This window comes from Seriola dumerili, unplaced genomic scaffold (genome assembly GCF_002260705.1).
Source record: "Seriola dumerili isolate Sdu_G_001 unplaced genomic scaffold, Sdu_1.0 BDQW01000044.1, whole genome shotgun sequence".
In the NCBI taxonomy this organism is placed as follows: Eukaryota; Metazoa; Chordata; class Actinopteri; order Carangiformes; family Carangidae; genus Seriola; species Seriola dumerili.
This window is the reverse complement of record NW_019174299.1, coordinates 1,229,906-1,250,653: the sequence shown is the minus strand read 5'-3', so window position 1 is coordinate 1,250,653 and position 20,748 is coordinate 1,229,906. Positions and strand designations below refer to the sequence as shown.

General features: G+C 38.9%; 1 protein-coding gene across 1 annotated transcript; it reads left to right on the top strand.

The window, feature by feature from the left end:
• Window positions 1-7,536: 7,536 nt before the first annotated feature.
• On the top strand, window positions 7,537-10,128 carry LOC111217602 (protein ELFN1-like). The gene has a single exon (XM_022739549.1). The coding sequence runs from the start codon at window positions 7,756-7,758 to the stop codon at window positions 10,126-10,128; it is 2,373 nt and encodes a 790-aa protein (XP_022595270.1). The 5' UTR covers window positions 7,537-7,755.
• The last annotated feature ends 10,620 nt before the right edge of the window (window positions 10,129-20,748 follow it).

The window sequence follows — 20,748 nt, the reverse complement described above, 5'->3', positions numbered from 1 at the left end:
CATTAGAAACAAAATCATATTGACAGATATGACCTTTTTGTTTTCTGTCAAAAACACTGATTTTAGTGTCAGAAAAGGAAAGAGTTGCAACCACAGAGAAGCAGCAGGATTCCTATATCTGATCAGACTGTTGGGCGTCTAGTTAACGAAATATTTTGACAGGGAGTGCTGTGACATGTGAATACCTCTGGAGTTAAAGTTGTATAGTGTGGGGTCACATGCTGTCACAAGTGTTCATATTTAGGGATTTTTTGTAATTATCTTGAATAATTTTATTTTCAAACATCTGACCTGCGACATGATAAGAGTGGAAAGTGAAGTGATACACAGAGCTATCTCCATAGTAGTGAACCATCAATAACATTATTGGGATTACCATTATCGTGGAAACTGTCATTGCTGACGTCGGCATATTTAGACTGTTTTTTCTTTAATTTCTTTCATGATCGCAACATAGGCACTGGTTTGTCATCTGATGTGACAGCAATACTCCCAAGTCTTGGTTAACTAACATCTACCTCTTACACAATAAAACAGCAGAAACAGGGGTCGGTAGCTGTGTCCATTCAGCAGCCAAGTAGAGCTCACTCTGCTGGGTAATGCCCTGTGTGGTGGAAGTGGGGAAGTACACTTTAAAAAATAAATCTAGATATGGTCTTTTTCATAGAAAATTGATCAAATAAAAATTTAAACTTAACAATTTTTACTATGAATTTGCACATGTCAAAGTAACAATACTCAAAATACTTAAATCTATGTGAAATCCTGTGAAATGTTCTCACTTTGTTGTGGGGAATCCATGTTGTTAAATCTGTGTTTTCAAGTTTTCTTAAACGGATCTTTGGCTCATAATTGATCAACAGCTGTTCACATACATTATGTAAGTCCAGCTACAGTTCCTTATCGTTCCATTCATGGTTTAATCTCTCCGGAGGTCACATTGAGATAAATACTGCGCTGAAAGCTTCTTCTGGCTCCATTTTATACGAGGAAGCAACTCCAATTGTTGTGTGGGAATAAAAGGCTTTGTCCGTAAAACAAATGAATTCAGTGCATTGAGGTGGAGTACAATACTCATCACTTATAAGAGAAGTTAGGTTATACTACCTAAAAAAGTCAATTTGCTGAGTTCCTATCTCCTGAAAATGACATACAAAGTCCAACAAGTATATCACTGAAGCCATAAAAAGTGCAGAACTTTTACCAAACAGTATTCAATGAAGACAGGGCCATCAATTCTCTTCCAGGCAATATTCCCCGAGTAATTAATGTACGACTTTAATATCCTCTGATATAACCCAAGCATATGTGCCCTCGTTCTCCCTTTCTCCCAAGTAATTCAGTACCTCAATGAGCACAATGTTTTCCTTCCCCAAGAGAAGTAGTTCCATTTCAACTCAATTGATTCTCCACTTCTGGTTCCCATCTTTACTTTATTTCATTCTTCCCAGCAAGAAGTGCATGCATTTTCAATGACATCAAATAAAGGGCAGTCATTGGTATGGATGAGGAGGGTCCTCAGAGATTGAAGTACCTTTCACCGTCACAAAGCACAAGATAGGAAGCATGGGGAGACACAACAAAAAGCAGGCTCTGAAATTATAAAAACAAATCCTTAGATATAATGCTTTTGTAGACACTTGGAGATAGAAGAGAAAAACATTTACTTAGTATGCACGGTGAAATTGTTTGGACAGAGCCACTGACAAGCAGAGGGAGGTTGACAGGCAGAGATAGCCAGAGAGGGTGGTGAGGTGTGGTCTGGCTGGTTTACATACAATATACTGACCGTTAGTGGGAACGGAGACACAGTAGATCCAAAATCTTTTTTCTTAATGTGATTTCCTGGAGCTTCTGTCAAAGTTTGCCTATAACCACCAGCTCTCGTGGTGGAGCAGCACTCCTGAGGCTTTGTGTGAGAGAGGACAACTCTCCTGCTTCACATGTTAAGCCTCCAGTGAGGCACAGAGAGCTACTGCAGCTTCAAGATTTCCCACAAAGTATAATCCAACCTGTCACTACCGCAAGACCTGCTTCAACCCTCTCTCCTCAGCAGGTGACCTCTCGTGTGATTTTCCACCAGATGACTAAAATAATCAGATTCTCAAATTTAGTTTGCTGCCAAACTAGAATTACCGCCTCACGGTTGTACGACTCCGCCAACCACGTCAAGTTGCACTTTACATCCACATCTGTCCAAACTCGTATAATATATGTTCTGAAGACTTAGACAAGAACTTGTGAACATATTTCACATTTGTTTGGATACTGAACTGGAGACACTTTGAAACTGTGATGATTGTACAGATCTTCTGTGCTGCCGAGGTTCAAGATGTGTGTGAAGCATCCAGCGCAGCAACATCCATATTTGAAGCACTGTCCACTGTCATGGCTACAACTCTGCGTTCTATCGAGACAGCTTTATTGGCCAAGCATGTGAACACATACGAGGAATTTAACGACTCTTCTTTGCATTCTCAACCAACAATTAAAAAAATACACTTAATACATTTTATTAAATTCCTAAGAAGTCTGCACTATATACATATCATATGAGTCTGGAAAGACATAGATGTAAACTGCAACCTGCCTGCTTGGTGGAGGCGTAAAACAACAAGGCAGTAATTCTAGTTTCATAAAAAATAAATAAATAAGTAAAAAGGAGCCAATGATTTACTGAGTAGAAGTGAAGTATGAAGGGGCCCTGAGCAACTGGAACAGAAATTTACAAGGCTGTGTTTGAATCATTCTTCAAGAGCAGGGTTTCAATAGGTTATCCACAGAACAGGAAAAGAAAAAGAAAAGCCTTCATTACCCAGAGCATAAAGCCTAAATGGAAAAGAGACTGTGGAATGGCTGCCTGTGTCTGATAGGGGAATAGACTCAGCTCTGATGCCTTGGGTGTTCTGGCCTGCTGCACTCAGGGCTAGCACTGGACCATACAGATTGCTGCCATTATGGAAAGTGGGTCTGTGGTGGCAAATAGACCTAAGCTCTCATAAGGCAACATACACTGCTGGCTGCCGTAGGCTCAGTTGAAGATCTGAATATACAATATGGTGTGATTTGCATAAAACTAAAGCACTGAAAATTAATTTTAATGTAGATTGTTGCTTTGTTTATCCCTCAACAACTTACCACTCCAGGCATTTTTGTTGGCATATGCTGTGGATTTATTGGGACACCAGTTGCCGGAGTTAAGATACAGTTTTTGAAAGCGAAATCTGTGCAAGCAAAAGATAGAGTATCACCTATCACCGTGAGCATGCTTGTGTTTTTGTGTTTACCCTAACAAGGGGATCTAGCCTGACTGTAATTTATGCATGGGTTTCACTGGTGAGGCAGTGAATCAGTTGGAAGCTCACTAGACTGAGTCACTGTGGACAAACAAAACACAGTCAATGCATTCTAAATGAGAGGAGACTTCTCCAGTTTAACTTAAACTTCCATTTAGCCGCTAAAAGATCTTGCACCATGTGCCACGCTGTGAGCGAGCGGAGGTCGGGTCAGATGAGCTCAGTCTCTGCCGTGCGGTATTTGCAGTAAAGGTCAGAGACTGGGGAATAATAACAAGACACCGTTTTTCTTTAAGAGATCTCTTGCCTTGCCAGATATTCTGCAGAGCTGTATTTTTCATATTCATTTCATGGAACATTTGATTTGGAGCCTCTTTCTTCCCAGGGGCTTTGAGAGTGTTCTTTTCTTCGCTGCTCCTCTGCCGCTGCTCTTTTCTCGTCATGAAGGTGGTTTTGTTGTGGCAGCCTTTGGCATTCTGTTGCAGTGTCGTACACCACAGCATGTCGTCCTGCTCTTTATCTGGACCTGAATAGCTGACCACTGCCTTTACTTGATTATCTGAGCCCCGTAGCAGATAATTTCTTTGTGCTGTGTAAACCAAGGAGAATGACAATAAAAACTGTTTCTCTGCACCAAAAATGCCTTTCATTTGTGTTTACAATGCTTTCTTTTATGCACTTTTGAATGAAACTCAGGTCATGTGCTTTTATGTGTGTATGGAATGTCTTGTAGAAAGCCATAGACGCACAGATCCGAATTCAGTGACAGGGTCAGCCCTCAGTTATGGACTTTGTAAAACTGATATTGCCAATACAATGTTCATGCTGACTGCCATTAAACAAAATATCAAAGTTAAAATGTGATTTTTGCATACACCACATAGCAAAAATAGCATGCTGTAGTGTGGATTCACTCACCACATTTGGTAATGAGTGGGAATGGGAAAGCAGAAATAGCGAATAGGCAAAGAAAACATACTGTACCAGCTTCCTTATTTATAGTAAATTTATGGAATGTAAAGCACAAATAGGCTAATATATGAGCTATACAGCAGATTCACATATAAGCTCACCCTCTAGGCCCAACTCAAATCTACGTGAAACATATGAAGCCCTTATAGCACCAATGTTCCAGTGTATCAGTTTATCACAGTGCAGTGCTCACTGTTGGCATGATTCAGAACAGCCTTTTTTCACCCTATACCATGCAAAAGAATTATTCTGTTATTATCTGTTATTATCATTATTATTTCAAAGTTCTTATGCTGTGTTATTATATATCATTTTTTAAGGCTATATTTAGGCACTTGCAGCACTTGCTTAAGGTTATGTAAAGACTGTGGTCTGAGTTAAATATTAAAAAAGTCGGCTTGATTTACATGGTTATTCTATTAACAATTTAGACAAAACCACCATCTTCCCCTAAGCAAAGTGATTGCTCCCTAAACTTAACTTAACCACATGCAAGGCTCAGGATGCAAACCTTTGTCTCTGGTGTTAAAGTCCTGACTCCAGAGACGGGGTGCTTATTACTTTAATCTATTTGTGCTATTGTTATACTACATTACCCTGTAATTGTATGACAACTATCCACCCCGACCAGTTCCATAAGACTTGCATGTGGTATAAAAACATAAAAAAGTATGAGAAAACATAACTGAGCAAAACAAATAAGTAAACTCTAGGAGAGAAGGCTGTTGAGTGATGAAATAGGGTTGCAGAGCAGACCCACCCAAGCCATGCATTTAAGGCATTAGTAAGACTACTGCCATTACCCATTAAACAAGACAATGTGGTGCTGGTCCCTAGTCGGTGACCAAACGAAAAGAAAAAACTGTGTAATTGTGTTTCAGTGCAGCAAGAACTCCATCACGAAGGTGATGTACGATAAGGAGAACCACAACACTCGTGTGATTGTAATGTGATAAACCTAACTCACAAAAGGTCAAATGACAGCAGGAATGGTCTTTAGGTCTACGATGGCAGGTGGGGTTTCAGCTTGAAGTATATTCCCTCTGCCATTAACTGTCACATTTCATCTCTTCTAACAGTGTGATAATCTCTGTTGTGTGGAGACATGTCCTCTAACACACAAAAGCCCCTTCTCACCCCCTGTGTCCCCCCACAAGGCAAACCATCCTGGCCTGTGTCAAAGGCAGAACTGGTGAACTAAGAGAGAACAGAAGCACATCAATATCTCTGAGGCTATGTTTTCACCAACCTTCATGCAGTGTCTTCATTTCTACCACATTTTGATTAGTATTTTCATTTATTACAAATCAGTGGCTATAACAAGATCAATACTGATCTTACATATTTCTGAGGTTACACAACAGTAGGAACTACTCAAACAAATCGTGTTCTCTTTGGTCTACATTTAGAAATGAAAGGCAATTAATACTATCGTCATTGCTGTTTATTACACTAGATATGTGAATATGGTGGAAATGACATTGAACAATGGAGGAAATGACTGAAAATCCCCCTTCAGAAAGGGCACTGTATACATAAACATAACTGTATCCTAAAAATTAAAAAGAAAAAAAAGAGCCTAAGCACTACAAAAATCTGTATTTGCTTAAGAAATAATGCACATTTCGCTGATTAAAATGCCAAATTAGTAACTCATAGCTCAATATATATGATATCCTTCCTCACATAGTACAGTAAAAACATCCCCTTGCTGCATGTTAAAATCAATCCAACAAATTGCTTCATTATTATTAATGGTAATTGCAGTCTTTCATCCACTACTGCATACCTGTGCAAAGGGAAGCATCACATTCATTTTTTTATTTCCTTGTCAGCAGCAATACATTGACGAATGAACAATTAAAGTCTATAATGACGGCTATAATAATGAGTGACTTGGTGATGGAATAGAGTAAGGTTGTGCTATGAATTCATCTAGCACAAAAAGAACTATAAAACACACCCTTGCTCAATATACTCTGGGGTTTTGCTGTTACAGCCTTACGTGGTCTAGTATGATCAGATGGCTAATGTTAGGTAGCTTTTGATAATTCTGCTGTGCCGCTGACATTTCACAGCAAGTTTGCTGACTTTATGACCTTGATCTACAAGTGCTATTGCTACACTGCATTTTTAATCATCATCCTGCAAGTGTCACTCACTGGCTGTAATTTCAGCAAAAGTTACACAGGATCACTTTAATAGCAGTCTCCACCTATGGCAATACCTGGTAATTGCAGGTTTTTTGACACCCAGTTCATAAAACTAAAATGCAAGTACTTTTATAGCATTTCATCAGTGGGACATTGTGTTACCTCATTCAGTGATAGATATTGACTTCAAAAACTCTTTAAATGAAAATCTTTGAGACTGCCACTTTAAATATGGTTTTAAATTATCTGTGAGATTTTAAAAAAATTTTAAAATAAGAGTAGAAAATGGCTTTTAGTCTAGCCCAACCTTTTAAAATGTACCTTTTACCTGAAAACTAGAAACAAGATAAACAAGTGTCAAAAAAGAGAAAATAATAATTTAGAGACATTTTTCTTTCTGTGGGTGCTTGCTCTTTAGATTATAGAGCAACTTTATTTTCCCATTTTGTAACCATGGCTTGTCTTCCAAAAGATCTTAATCTAATTTAGGTATGATCCAGTAATCACCCCCTTGAAGACAAATTCCCTCTTTTCTCTTATATAATCCAGTGCCAAAAAGACTTTAATTTATGCATGAAGTTTTTCAGAGGAAAATCCTAAATACATTGATCTGAAGTGTCATTTCATGTGGTGTTGTATAATTGATTTAATGCAGCTTCTTAACATTGGCCTCCCTCAGTTGCATCTGACAGTCCTCAGGTTAATGGTGTGAAAACAGGGACCCTGCTTTTCCCAACCTGTCAAGTGGTAATTGGCCAACAGTTTCCTTTAATAGCAGTCTGCCACAGGGACTGCAAACACCTCTTAAATTGTGTACAAAATAATTGGTGGGCCATGAACAAGGAGACCTTGCAGTAAACATGACTCCTAAGATCTAAGTGCAACATTTCAATACCAGCATATGCCATATAAGTGCATTTCCTAGCCTGATAAAATGTAATTAATGTCAACTTTCTGTTCTTGTCCTTATATTGCAGGTTATTCCTCCGTGCACATGAGAGAGAAAGAGGAAGGAAGACAGTGGCAGGAACAATATGATGAGACCATTTAATGATGGTAACCTCTAAGGAGAAAAGCACAAGCCAACCTGAGGTGGTGAAATCTCTTTTAAACCACACCGCCATAAGTTCACTGCAGGCAAACCTCAATGAAAGAAACTCAGTATAAAGGCAAATACTCAACATTTTTCTGAGTTGTACATGGGGATAGAACCATCCATCAATGAAGAGGACACAAATAAAGGGATTGTTTCTGGCCCTGAGAACAACAGGATCATCTAAGCTGTACTGAAACAACAGCAGTACCACCCTCTTCTCATTTTTTTGGCCCTGCACATGACTCTCAGAGAAGCACCAATGGCCTGCAGCTTAGGCATGGTGATGAGTGCCTTGTTTTGGTCTGTAGCCATTGTATATTTGACTCACATTGGCAGAGTCAGTGGAGACTGCTGGTTAATTGAGGGTGAAAAGGGCTTTGTATGGCTTGCAATTTGTAGCCAAAACCAACCACCTTATGAGGCCATCCCACAGCATATCAACAGCACCATTGTGGACCTTCGTCTGAATGAAAACAAGATCAAAAGTATTCATTATTCTGCCCTTAGTCGCTTTGCCAACTTGACCTACCTGAACCTGACAAAGAATGAAATCTCCTACATAGAGGACGGGGCCTTTTCTGCTCAGTTTAATTTACAAGTCCTTCAAATGGGCTTCAACAAGTTGCGGAACCTGACAGAGGGAATCCTCAGGGGTTTAGGAAAGCTGCAGTACCTCTACCTCCAGGCAAACCTGATTGAGACTGTGACACCCAATGCCTTTTGGGAATGCCCCAACATAGAGAACATTGACCTCTCCATGAACCGAATCCAGCAGTTAGATGGGTCCACGTTTACCAGTCTGACTAAGCTGACCACCTGCGAGCTATACACCAACCCTTTCAACTGCTCATGTGAATTACTTGGTTTTGTCAAATGGCTCTCTGTTTTCCCGAACAGGACGAATGAGCGGATGGTTTGCGACTCCCCACCTGGCGTCTCTGGTTATAGTTTACTGAGCCAGAATCCTAACAATCCAACATATCGAAATGCACTTCACATGCTCACAACGGTTTGTACTGATGACTATGTGACGCCATTTATTGCTGTGCCTACTGAGTCTACAACACCTCCACCTGACTCAACACTTTGTGGGCTGGAAGACTGCCCCTCAGGCACAGAACCAGATGACATTACCATCAGTACAACCTACAGCAGTGGGGAGGTAACCCCTCTGATGAAAGTGAAGCAAGTAACCAATACAGGGGCCACCATCACAGTTCAGATTCCTCATCCTTACAAGAAGATGTACATCCTGGTTCTCTACAACAACAGCTTCTTCACAGATATTCAAAATCTGAAAGACATAAAGGAGGATATTGAACTAAAAAACCTTAAACCCCACACTAACTACACATACTGTGTCGCTTCAATACGCAACTCTCTTAGACACAACCACACTTGTCTGACAGTCACTACCGGCCCTCGGATTGAAAAGGACATAGCAGTAAACAATGCAACTGCTACTCATTACATTATGACAATTTTAGGCTGCCTCTTTAGCATGGTCATTTTTCTTGGGGTGGTCTACTACTGCTTGCGAAGAAAGCGTCAGCAAGATGAAAAGCACAAAAAATCAGGAAGCCTAAAGAAAAATATAATGGAGCTCAAATACGGACAAGAACTGGAAGGAGGAACTATTTCTCGAATGTCACAGAAGCAGTTGTTGGCTGGGGAGAGCATGGCACGTATGCCATACTTACCATCTGCTGCTGAAATGGAGCAGTACAAATTTCAAGAGATAAGTGATACTCCTAAAATGATGAAAGGAAATTACATGGATGTGCGAAGTGTGGACCACCACGAACGCAGGGAGTGCGACATGGGAATGGCTGGGAATAGCCAGGGGTCAGTGGCGGAGATTTCCACCATTGCAAAAGAGGTGGATAAAGTCAATCAGATTATTAACAACTGTATAGATGCTCTGAAGTCAGAATCCACCTCTTTTCAAGGGGTGAAATCTGGTGCAGTGTCCACAGCAGAGCCTCAGCTCGTACTAATATCAGAGCACCCACAGAGTAAATCTGGCCTTCTGTCTCCAGTGTACAAGGACAGCTACCATCATTCTCTGCAGAGACATCGGTCGTCTGATGTCTCACCAAAGAGGCCCAGCACTGCCACTGGAGGGCCCATGCGAAGCCCCAGGCCTTATCGCTCTGAATCCAAGTACATAGAGAAAACCTCCCCAACAGGAGAGACCATCCTCACTGTAACACCTGCTGCCACCATCCTGAGGGCTGAGGCAGAGAAGATCCGTCAGTACAGTGACCACCGGCACTCGTATCCTGATGCTCAGATAGAAGAGCTTGAAGGCCCCGAGAGCCACAAGTCCTCCATGTTGGAGCCTCTTACTCACTCCCGCTCCAGAGACTTAGCATATTCCCAGCTGTCCTCTCAGTATCACAATCTAAGCTACTCCTCCAGTCCCGAGTACTACTGCAAACCTTCACACAGCATCTGGGAGCGGTTCAAACTCCACCGGAAACGGCACAAAGACGAGGAGTACATGGCTGCAGGGCATGCACTGCGTAAGAAAGTCCAGTTTGCAAAGGATGAGGACCTGCATGATATTTTAGACTACTGGAAAGGTGTTTCAGCCCAACATAAATCATAACCTCTTTAGGTGTTTTTAAAATGGACCACACATTGCATAAATGACACAAGAACCTCATCTGACAATTGAATCAATGGAAACTTCCATATTATAATCAACTACTCACTCACGTGTAAAAAATTCTCTTTTGACTGTGAGGAAAATGGGGTAAACATTCTTTAAATTTGTCATATTATGTAAAGCATCCAACGGGAAAACTTTTATCTATTAAAGAGAAAATATATTGCAAATTAATAATATATATGTTACAATGGATTATAGGTTTTTGGGTATCGCATGGCCAAGTCCTGTGACAGTGGATTTGCTGTTGTGTAATATGAAACTACTATATGAAGATATGTCTAATGAAACCTCAATATTTTTTGACGAACTATCTGGACATTTCATTCAAAATGAACTTTCTTTTCCTTCCCTTCCTGCATTTGTTTAATTCAACAAAACTATGTACAGATATGGGTTTCTATATTTGCAATGTTTGCTGTGTAAATGGAACCGTACTAGTGGATGAATCAGGTTTATCAAATGGAGCGCTGTTTGTTTAGATTATCTTGTTGCTAAAGAACGGCATGTCCCACTTTAAACCTGTCAGAATATTTGTCTTTTTAACCATCACCGCCTGTTCTTTTTTTCTTTTTTCTTATTCTTATCTTTCTTAAAGCTTTTACATCCATTTTACAAGATACAGATGGATTCAGTTTTAAAGTCCCCTAAATCACACAACGTAGTTTTCACTGGATGGCTGCTGATAGACTTCATGCAGGCAAGATGCAGTATCATCACATGCTGTAATGAAGCTCATCAGTTTCATGAGCCATCATTTCTATCTTTAGTACCAAAGTAGAAAAAGCTGAAACGTTTACAATATTTCTGCACAGTCTGGAAATCGTATGAACATACAGCAGTAGGTCCATGTTGACTTCTTCTCTTTTTTCTATTGTATCAGTTACTCCTTTAAAGGTGGAAACATTGGGAAACCGTAACATCCACACACACAATATGGTATTGAAAGCCTATTATTAATCACTAACACTTCAAAAGGGAGGGTAGCTGTACTTTGTCACCTGTTGTTTAGGTACACAGGGAGCTGTTCATCCCTACAGGAGAGCCCGATGGATGAATGTAACAGATACATATTCTGATCTGTCTATGGCAGCTTTTATGTATATTTTCAAGGAAATATTTATTTAATGCTATTACTGGCTGTGTTTTTTTTTCCTTTGCTTTAATATTTCTTCCAGTGTATTATACTGCATAATGTTTGATCTGATAAACACGGAAAAATAATCTGTTATTCGGCTGGGCCTTGTTGCTTGCTGAGAGGTTTCATTTTATTTTTAACTGCTAGGCTGTTCAATCTTTTTGTATATTATGAAAGCTACATACCAGACGAATATCAACATGCTAGAGTAAAATTTGAGAATGTGAAACTGAATCCTCTGACTTACTGGCTGTGAATTTGTATATCATGAAATTTTTTGAGTAAATATAAGACTTTACCGCTTTTTCTTTGTAAGTTGTTTTACATAACTTATTCCGAGCAGGCTCATGATGATTCATTGCAGATTTATGAATGAGCAATAAATATGCTTTCAATTTTCCTACTCATTTGTTTGGATATAACATTAAATGTGTTGTCAGTGTAGGATGTGGCTTTATCTAAAAGCAGAGAACAGCTCTTTGAGGTCAAGCAGATAAATTTCACACCAGTCATTTTCGAGGGCTGTCTGAATTTAAGGAAACAAAGAGTACTATTTCCCAAGCAGCAGCAGGTGTTCTTTATATTTTAAATTTTCTGCTCTCATTAGTGTCCATGCAAGTTTAGTGCAAATTTTAACCGAATAACCAAAAAACCTCCAAAAAAAAATAGCTGTTTAGTGCATCTAGGAGTTGGCCTCATTGAGATCAACAGTTGATGGTGCTAATTTTTCTAATATTTAGGCTTCAAGTTCTTTTATGCACATGAACACAAGTACTTGGAAACTCACTTACTGTGGTCCTCGTTTCATAAATTCGAACAAAACTAATTAGTAGTTTATTATGTTGGACAGCCGTAATACAACTTTGCCCGGAATCGGTGGTGCTTTAAACAAAAAAAATCACCAGATTACAGATGACCATCGACTTTTTGGAGCACAAACATCTTTTGTGTTTTCCTCTTTAACGTAAAACTTTCTTTATTGCTTTGATTCTTGTTGCACTTTTCCAAAGATACTGTTTGTCAGATCATCTCACCTGCTCCTCTGTTTCTGCTTAACTTCCATCTTGGTAAATAAATATTTTAACAATTCCATATCAATGAATGAAAAAGCATTAAAGCAGGACAGACTTATACTACAATGTATGTGTGGTGAGTTGAGATAGAAGAGCTGACCCGAGGGAATGGATTTGTCTAGTGACACATTTTTTATCAAATCTTTTTTTTTTGTTCCATTAGACATTGAGTATGTAAGTATTACTGCAGGCATCTGTTGGCCCATTTATATTTTTCTGTGTGGTAACGCTGCGTCCATTTCTTGTAAGCGTGTCATGACACTGTTATTATTCATTAATGTGAAATGAAGCATTCATGAGCCTGATGCGAATGTGTTATGTAAGCACCTTGTAAAGTGTTAACTTGGTTGTCTGACTTAATATTTCAACCGCCTTAAGATTTTGGGATATGTGTACAAGTGTAAATTTCCTTTTTGTTTTATTTCAATGTTGATAATGTTGATGAGTCTCCATTTGTTGTTCTTTTTATAAAAGCATTTCAGTATCTTCTGAGAGCTGTCAGGTTTCTAGTTCATTTAGCTATTTAGCAACATGTTTTTATACTTGCATATTGTAGCACTTCTGTGTCTAATACAAGTTTAAAGTGTTGAGAAAACCTTTAGAAAGATCAACAGTTGTTGTTCAAGTGCATCAAAACAAACAAGAGCACAAAAATGTGTTGTTTTTTTTTTGTATTTTATTTCTTAATACTATATTATCTGCTTTCAGACAAAGTACTGTGAAATAAAGTTAAGGGTGCACATACAGTATACACTCAGTATCTTTATTATGACTTTTATGCCAGAATGACTTTGGAGCTTCTATCACGGCCATTTGGATTAGATTAGATTCAACTTTAGATTAGATTCAACTTTATTGTCATTGCACAGAGTACACGTACTAAGACAACGAAATGCAGTTAGTATCTAACCAGAAGTGCAAAAGAGCAGTTAAAGTGCAAGTGTGTGCTGTACAGGTATGTAAAGTGAGGGTGTGCATAAGTAAAGTGGAGATGTGCATATGTAGGGTACAATAAATTACACTGTGAATTACAATGAATTACAATGATGAGGTAGCGAATTACAATGATGAGGTAGCGGGAATAAATTTGTCCACCGGATCCGGCTGCGTCACATTCAGGGTCTGTTGCAGCTGTCGGAGACGATACGTCATACTAGCCAGTGTAACAATGTCCGTCTCCATGATCAGAGTGTCTCACATGCTGATCTTTTTGTGGCTCTGGACCCAGTTAATCTTTGCTGGAGCAGCTCACATTTCAGAACAGTGAAATCCACCCGGCCAGTCGTGGGTTTTTAAGGCCAATACTGATATTAATATTTGATTTATATATATATATATACAGTATATTAGTTCTGAAAATTTGATAATGATATATTGGGCAGTCAGTTGAAAAATCAACTTATCATTGCTCTCTGGTAGCATATATGTGGGTTTTTTCCATGAATTTGTTACACCTCTGTAGTTTGTCTGGGTCCGCATGACACAGGGGGGCACACACAGGAGAGTCAAAGTTGGAAGTCAAGTGAGCAAAGTAGCCGGCAGGTGGGCAACAATCGCGGTCACATGTTGCGATCGTCATTTCCGTTGAGTGCACAACGGCAGTGTTTGATTTAAGACAAAACTCCCCTGTTGAAATTAACGCACTACACCAGTGAGTATACTGTGCACACAGTGTACTTCATGTGAGTGCACTTACTGAAATATCCAATTCGAGAAACAGCAATAGTGTCTTAGTATGATGCTGTTCCACCTTGAGCTTCTAAATCAGCTTCATCACTTCCTTGTCATAGAACCCTACTGGAGGGATGAACAACATTCAACCAAAAGATATTCTCACATTCGGTGTTTTGATGATGGTGGGGAGTGCCGTCTAACACATTATTCCAAAATCTCCCATAGGTGTTCAGTTGGGTTGAGATCTGGAGACTGTGAAAGCCTTTTAGCAATGGGTTGAAGAAGCCTTGTTGAAGTATTGACACTTTCAAGCCGACTGTGTTGAAAGTGTTCACTTGGGACATGTAAAAATAACCCCTACACACACTGTCTCCATCAGCTCCTCCATAACTGAGGAGTGAACATTTCAAATTATAATATTTACAATGCAATGCATTTGTATGTTGTAAAGTAGTTTTTCATGACTGTGGTTAGTGAGAAGTTGGTAAAAAGAGAGAGAGAGAGAGCGAGGTAGACACAACTCTCTGATCACAAATAGTGTGTTTTAATGTGACACTGAACTGAGCTGAATTCACAATACAATTGTTCCTATTTAGATATTTTTCTGTTTCTGTTGTCAGACAACAGAACAAGTGTGAAATTCAATTGTACCACTGCCAAGCTGCTGCACTGCAGATAAAATAATTATTTTATGACCATGACAGTGTCACACAAAACAAACAGAAATCAAGTACAGACTCAGTGTTTTAGTCTGTGCTGGACTCACTCTTCACATAATCTTGGCAAATTATATATTGTTTGAAAGATCGAAGTCTCCTGATTCCATCCCTGCGAGGCACTTCAGGATCCACATATCACAGCAACAGCTGTTGACACAGAATTGATCCAGAGTTGTAGCTGTGACTCCTAAGTGTTTTCTACTCAAAAGTTACGACTACGGGCTTTATACTCCATTTTCTGTGCCAAAATATAGCTGAGGCAAAAAAGAAATTATATCTCTACCATGATTGTGCTTCTATAACTTCTACTTCTATAACTTTGGTTTGGGATCTCTTATATTTATTCTGACTTTTTGGTTGTAAATTTCAAGAGGTACCTTTCAAAGAAGACCAGGGTTAGGACTGCAAACAAAAGGGATGAAGAACACTGTATTTTGGGTAAATTTTTCTCAGGATTGTAGAAAAAACGGTTGAGTCTGGTGTCAGCCTGACCCATATTTGATTTTTGGGGCCGAACATAAGGACAATAACATAAGAACAAATATGTATATTACCTATATAAATATATATTTAACTTGAAAACAAAGGATCAAATATACATAAAATGCTGCGTATATAACTTGACTCGACCCGAGCATTTCCACTGCAGTATTGCTTCTTAATAAAAGAATTCATATCAGCACATATCGGTGAATATATGCACCGATACTTATCTGTCTGTGATAGGCTAATACCGGCCAATAAAATCGGCCGATTTATCGGTCGGGTTCTAGTTTTGAATATGGTTGTGAAACACGAAGAACCTTCAACTATATTACAAATGTAGCTGCTGAAGAATAGATGCTCTGTTTCTAAAACATTTCCAGAGGACATTGAAACCAAGGTTGTGCCCTCACTGAGACGAAGCAAAGCTGTAACATGACACAGCTGGATCCAGTAGGCATAAGACGTAAGATGGCATTAGTCTACACTTGAGCACGGTAAGTAAAATTGGTGGTGATACTTAAATGAAATATACTTTATAAAACAATTAAAAGCAGCATTATGAATGCCAGTTGAGCAAAACCTTTTATGGTAATGAAAAAAAACAATACCATTTTCTTTTGGCAAACTACGCAGCCTTCCTGTCCAACTTCCATTATTTTAGGTGAAATCCACACATTGATACAGATAAGCGAGACACACCGAGACCCATCTTAATATTTTTCATCATTAAACAAATTCATGCAGCAAGGTGCTCCATAATCTAATCAAATCATCTACATTAAAGATCAAACCTTTTCTCTTCAGTATGAACCTTGTTGTTCTTGAGTAATTGAACCCAGTTTTTCTGCTGTATGCATTAGGAGTGTAACGCTGCAAATGTGAAGGTGGATTTTTTTTTTTTGAGGTTCATTATGACATATGTGCTACACTCGGCAGTAAAGAAGATTTGTAAGACAAATCAGGTCAGCTTGCAGAGCTGGTAACGGTGCACCGATATAGACCTCCCTAAAAATCACATCAGCTCCTTTCATGTCAGTTGCGCTTGTCTGTCTCATTTTGACAGGAATTCTTCAACTAGCAGACATGTTGCCATGCTTACCTAGTCACATATTTTTAATGTGATTAAGGTAATGACAGTAAGCACCCAGCGATGGATTAACCGACAAATTACCTTGCATTTTCTGAACCCATGTCGTTGTTTAGGTGTGTATTTCATGTTTCAGTAGATAACTGGCCAAATAGGGAATGTGGTGCAGTTTGGTGATGGTGATTCGAATGCTAAACAGTATTTCTTTCCAGGTACTGTATAGAAAACATTAGATGTGAGGCCTGGATGTCATCCTCTCAAAATCAAAGAGCAGCGGTGTCTTTCTGTGCCATATTACATCCATCACAGAGGCGGAAAAGGAGCAGAAGTACATTTTTCTCCAAACAAAGCTTCAGGAGACCACAACATAATGTGGCCACACATTACAAGAGCTCTGCCATTGTCAAGATTGAATCATGTTTGTTGCACCTGTAACAGGTGGTAAAAAGCCACATTTGAAAGCTTTTTGTATTCCCCTTATAGCCACCATTCACCAAAAGCAGAAGTTCGGGCACATTCAGAGTCAAAATCGCCATATTGAAGATTCTGGTGTGTTTGCTCATTCTATCTCTGCTTTCTGGAAGCAGAATATGAGTAGTAAATATCTGCAGGGGCTGCTGATTAGTAGAGGCAAGTAAACAAGTACACCATCCAGACTGCATTCAAAATCGCAGAGGCAGACCAAGGCTGCTGAAGGTCTGACTATCTCACTTTGTTACATTTTCTGTTTTTCACAAGCTGTTCAAATTACTACATTTGATATCAGTTAATTCTCCATATAAACAACACTTCCACACCTGAAGCTAAAAGGAGTCTTATCAACATGCTATTAGCCTCATATACTATACACTACTGGGAACTGCTCATTACTAGCTTCTAAAAAAAGGCAATGAACTCCAACAACAAAGCAATAACTATATAGACGTACTTTGCCATCGATAACTTGTTTACAGTGCTGCTTTTCTGCCTTTCTATTGCAGTTTGCTTGTTTGGCTTGCCTGGAGGGAAATGAAGGGGAGAGACTGTGAAAGGCATTGACTTTGATTTGCTCTTGTTACTCACATCACTGAACTACAGAGGTTAGCATTAAGGCAGAAATTACACACAGATTCAACCCGGAACTCCTCGTTTAATCTTTGTACGGCAGAAGAAATGCTGGACCAGCCTCGAAGAGTGGGAAGGTTTACAGCTGTATCCAATTTACACATTTCAATGTTGACTGTTATTTGCTGGTTTATGATTGAATTTCAACTATTATTAATAATGATGAGGTAACTTTGACAGAAAGAAGAAATGCTGTTTGCTTTGATAGATTTTCATATCTCAACCAAGTCTCTGCAAATCAGTTTTCCTCACTATTTACTGTTGAGTGCAATATATTTACTGAGTGTGTGGATGTACCCACTGTATGGTCCATGGTATATACACTACTTTCTAGTAGAAATCCCACAATGGGATGTGCCACATTCTATAGATGCGGAAATCACCAGAGAGTGACACTGCATCTTCCAGTGATGACTCAAAATGATGATGATTAGCTAGTGTCCAAAATCTCAATTTGTGACTCACTACTGAGGTAAAGGGAGTGAGTGACAAGAGAGATTTGGGACAGCTCCATTCTTCAATTTAAAATGACAAGTCAAGCGGCTCTGTGAGGCTGCACTTGGGCACAGCAGCCTGAAGAATGTGCTGTATGGAAAGTTAGGGGATTATCAGAGTCAGGATGCAACCTCTGAAAAATGTGGATGTCTGTGAAAAATTGAAGTGTTGAGATATTTCACTGGATAAATGGGAACTTTGGACCTGGATGGATGTCTGTTGAAAATTTCAGGCAATCCATCCAACAGCTGTTTAAAAGACATTTCACTGAAAGACAAAAAATGTCAACCGGCTGGTGGTGCTACAGGAGAAGTCAGGGCACTACCAAAGTCACTTGGATTCATCCTCTGGGAACCATGAATATCTACAAAATTTCCTTGCAGATCATGTATTAGTATTTCAGTCAGGACCAACGTGGTGAACCGATCGACTGTCCATCAGACAAACTGACCCTACCATGATAAGCATGTTGCTAAAAGCGTATATGTTCTTCCATGGAAAAAATGACTTATTAGTGAAATTTAAAGGTCCCATATAGTATAAAGGTAGATTTCCATGTCTTTTTTTATTATAAAGCAGGTCTAGTTTCTATATTAATACTGTGAAAGTATCAAAGTGCTCAGTCCACAGAGAAATACACACAGCCTGTATTCAGAAACTGAACCTTAAAACGAGCCGTCAGGACCTCTGTAACTTTGTGATGTCAACAAAGCAGTGAAAACTCACAGCCATGCCCCTAGCACCGCCCACCTGGACCCAAAGTCCAACCTTGCAGGATTTGGTTTCTCTGAGTGACAACCTGAAATCTGCTATATTTTTAGTTGATCACTCAGAAAACTCAGTCAGAAGACAGATTAAGTGCCTCTCTACTGATTGACTCACCAACTTCTTATTACTATAGCTCCAGAGAGAAGCATGAGAGAGGAGATGTAAAACTACACTGAGATGGTTTTTGGTTCTTAAAAACACAAATATATCTACTTATGGATCAACACTTTGAACACCGGAAAAGTGTAAAATATGGGACTTTTAATATATTTCTCAAGACAAGAATTGTAATACCATCTATTCTAAAGCATGAGTAGTGCTTACTGCGTGGTGGCACTGCTCTCTCTGTTTGAAAACAACAGCTGAGTTGGCACACAGCATGAATCATGAATCACCAAATGTAAACAGGGATCCCTGATATGATGTTCCAACTGTTCTGACCACACCCAACACTGACTGTCAACTTGCACTTGACCAGAATTTGCTAATTTTTGGATTTCATTTATGAAACCCAAAAATCCCAACTGCTGAATAGCAGCTTATGATGATTCATAAATATTCAAAATTAGCTGCTCTCTATTTAATAACCCAGTCAGTGTTTATTATGTAGGGAATCATGAATGTGAGAACTGGTTAGTGATTTCAGACAGAGCACAGACTGAGCTGCACTCCATCATGTCACGGTTGAGGAAACAGGGCGCAGTACACTGATCACAGAACTGGGGCTTTACCCAGGGGTTTGTGTTGATCCTGCACAAACAAATGTTTTAGGGGACACAGCATAACAGCTAGATAATGACAAGAAAAAAAGGTCAACCTAATCCCTCAACACGTTTGTTTATGTTGTTTCTGGTTTTCTCCCCTGGAAGAGCGACATCATGAAAAGACAAAAGATCATGTCCATAGTCGAGGTGAAACACAAGCCACAAATATTACTTTCATTTCAAGACATTTTTTTTTTAAAATCTCCTTTCACTGTAAGAAAGATTGCTTTTTGCACATAAACACCTCCCTGTCATCCTTTCTGTGAAGTGTAGCGATGGAGACCCTCTATCCCTGGACATTCCACAGAGTGCATTAATCAGCTGTCAGCAGAGCATGACTAAGATTCCGGGTTTAGAGTATTTGAGGAGTGGAAACAGTTCCTCAGCTCTTGTCAAATTCAATGTCTAATTGGATATGGGTGATCAACTAAGAAGAACAGAGCATTTACAGTGGGCTCTAAAATGAGATCTGCATAAAGATCAAAGCTCAAATCACTGGGATAATGAACAGATCGAGCTTGTCTAAAACTGCTTTGCAGGGTGATGAAATAAGCTAATAGCATTTGCAGCATGGAGAGTGACCAGCAGGGTCTCGGGGGGAAATGAAATTGTATAATGTATTTGAATGCGATATATTAATGTAGATATTAAAATGATTATCATTCATCAGCAGGGTTGGAAATTAATAAATTTAATGAAGTAGTGTACATATAAGAACAAATTTGATGTACTTGTACTTTACATGAGTATTTCTATTTTATGCTACTAAATACTTCTACTTTCCAGATTAAGATATAGGTTACAAATAGCTTACAATTCATTATATATATATGTATTATATATATATATATGTATAAAACCCAAAGATATTAAATTGAATACAATATTAGACAAAAAATAAATCAAGTTCTCCCTTTTGCGACGGTGAGACCTTCAAATGTTTCTTGGAAATTTTGCTTATAAAATGACCAAAATAGTGATCAACCTTAATTTATCAGTTATTAAAATTGTTGCATTGTTGCCAATTAATTTTCTACCCATTTACCAATACATTAATCAACTTTCTATTTTTTTTGCAGGTCTTCAAATCTTTATGTTTTTCTTTCCGCTAACATAAAAATTTTCACAACCTCTCAGGTTCATCTTGTGACCCTTTGGAGGGCCCCAACCCATAGGTTCAGAACCACCAAACTATATAAAAAAAAAAAAAACTCGCTCCACTTTGACCAGTAAAATAAACAGTAAAATGTTG

What these genes read in the sequence shown, in the direction of transcription:
- LOC111217602 (XM_022739549.1), top strand. Translation starts at nt 7,756, where the DNA reads ATGACTCTCAGAGAAGCACCAATGGCCTGCAGCTTAGGCATGGTGATG.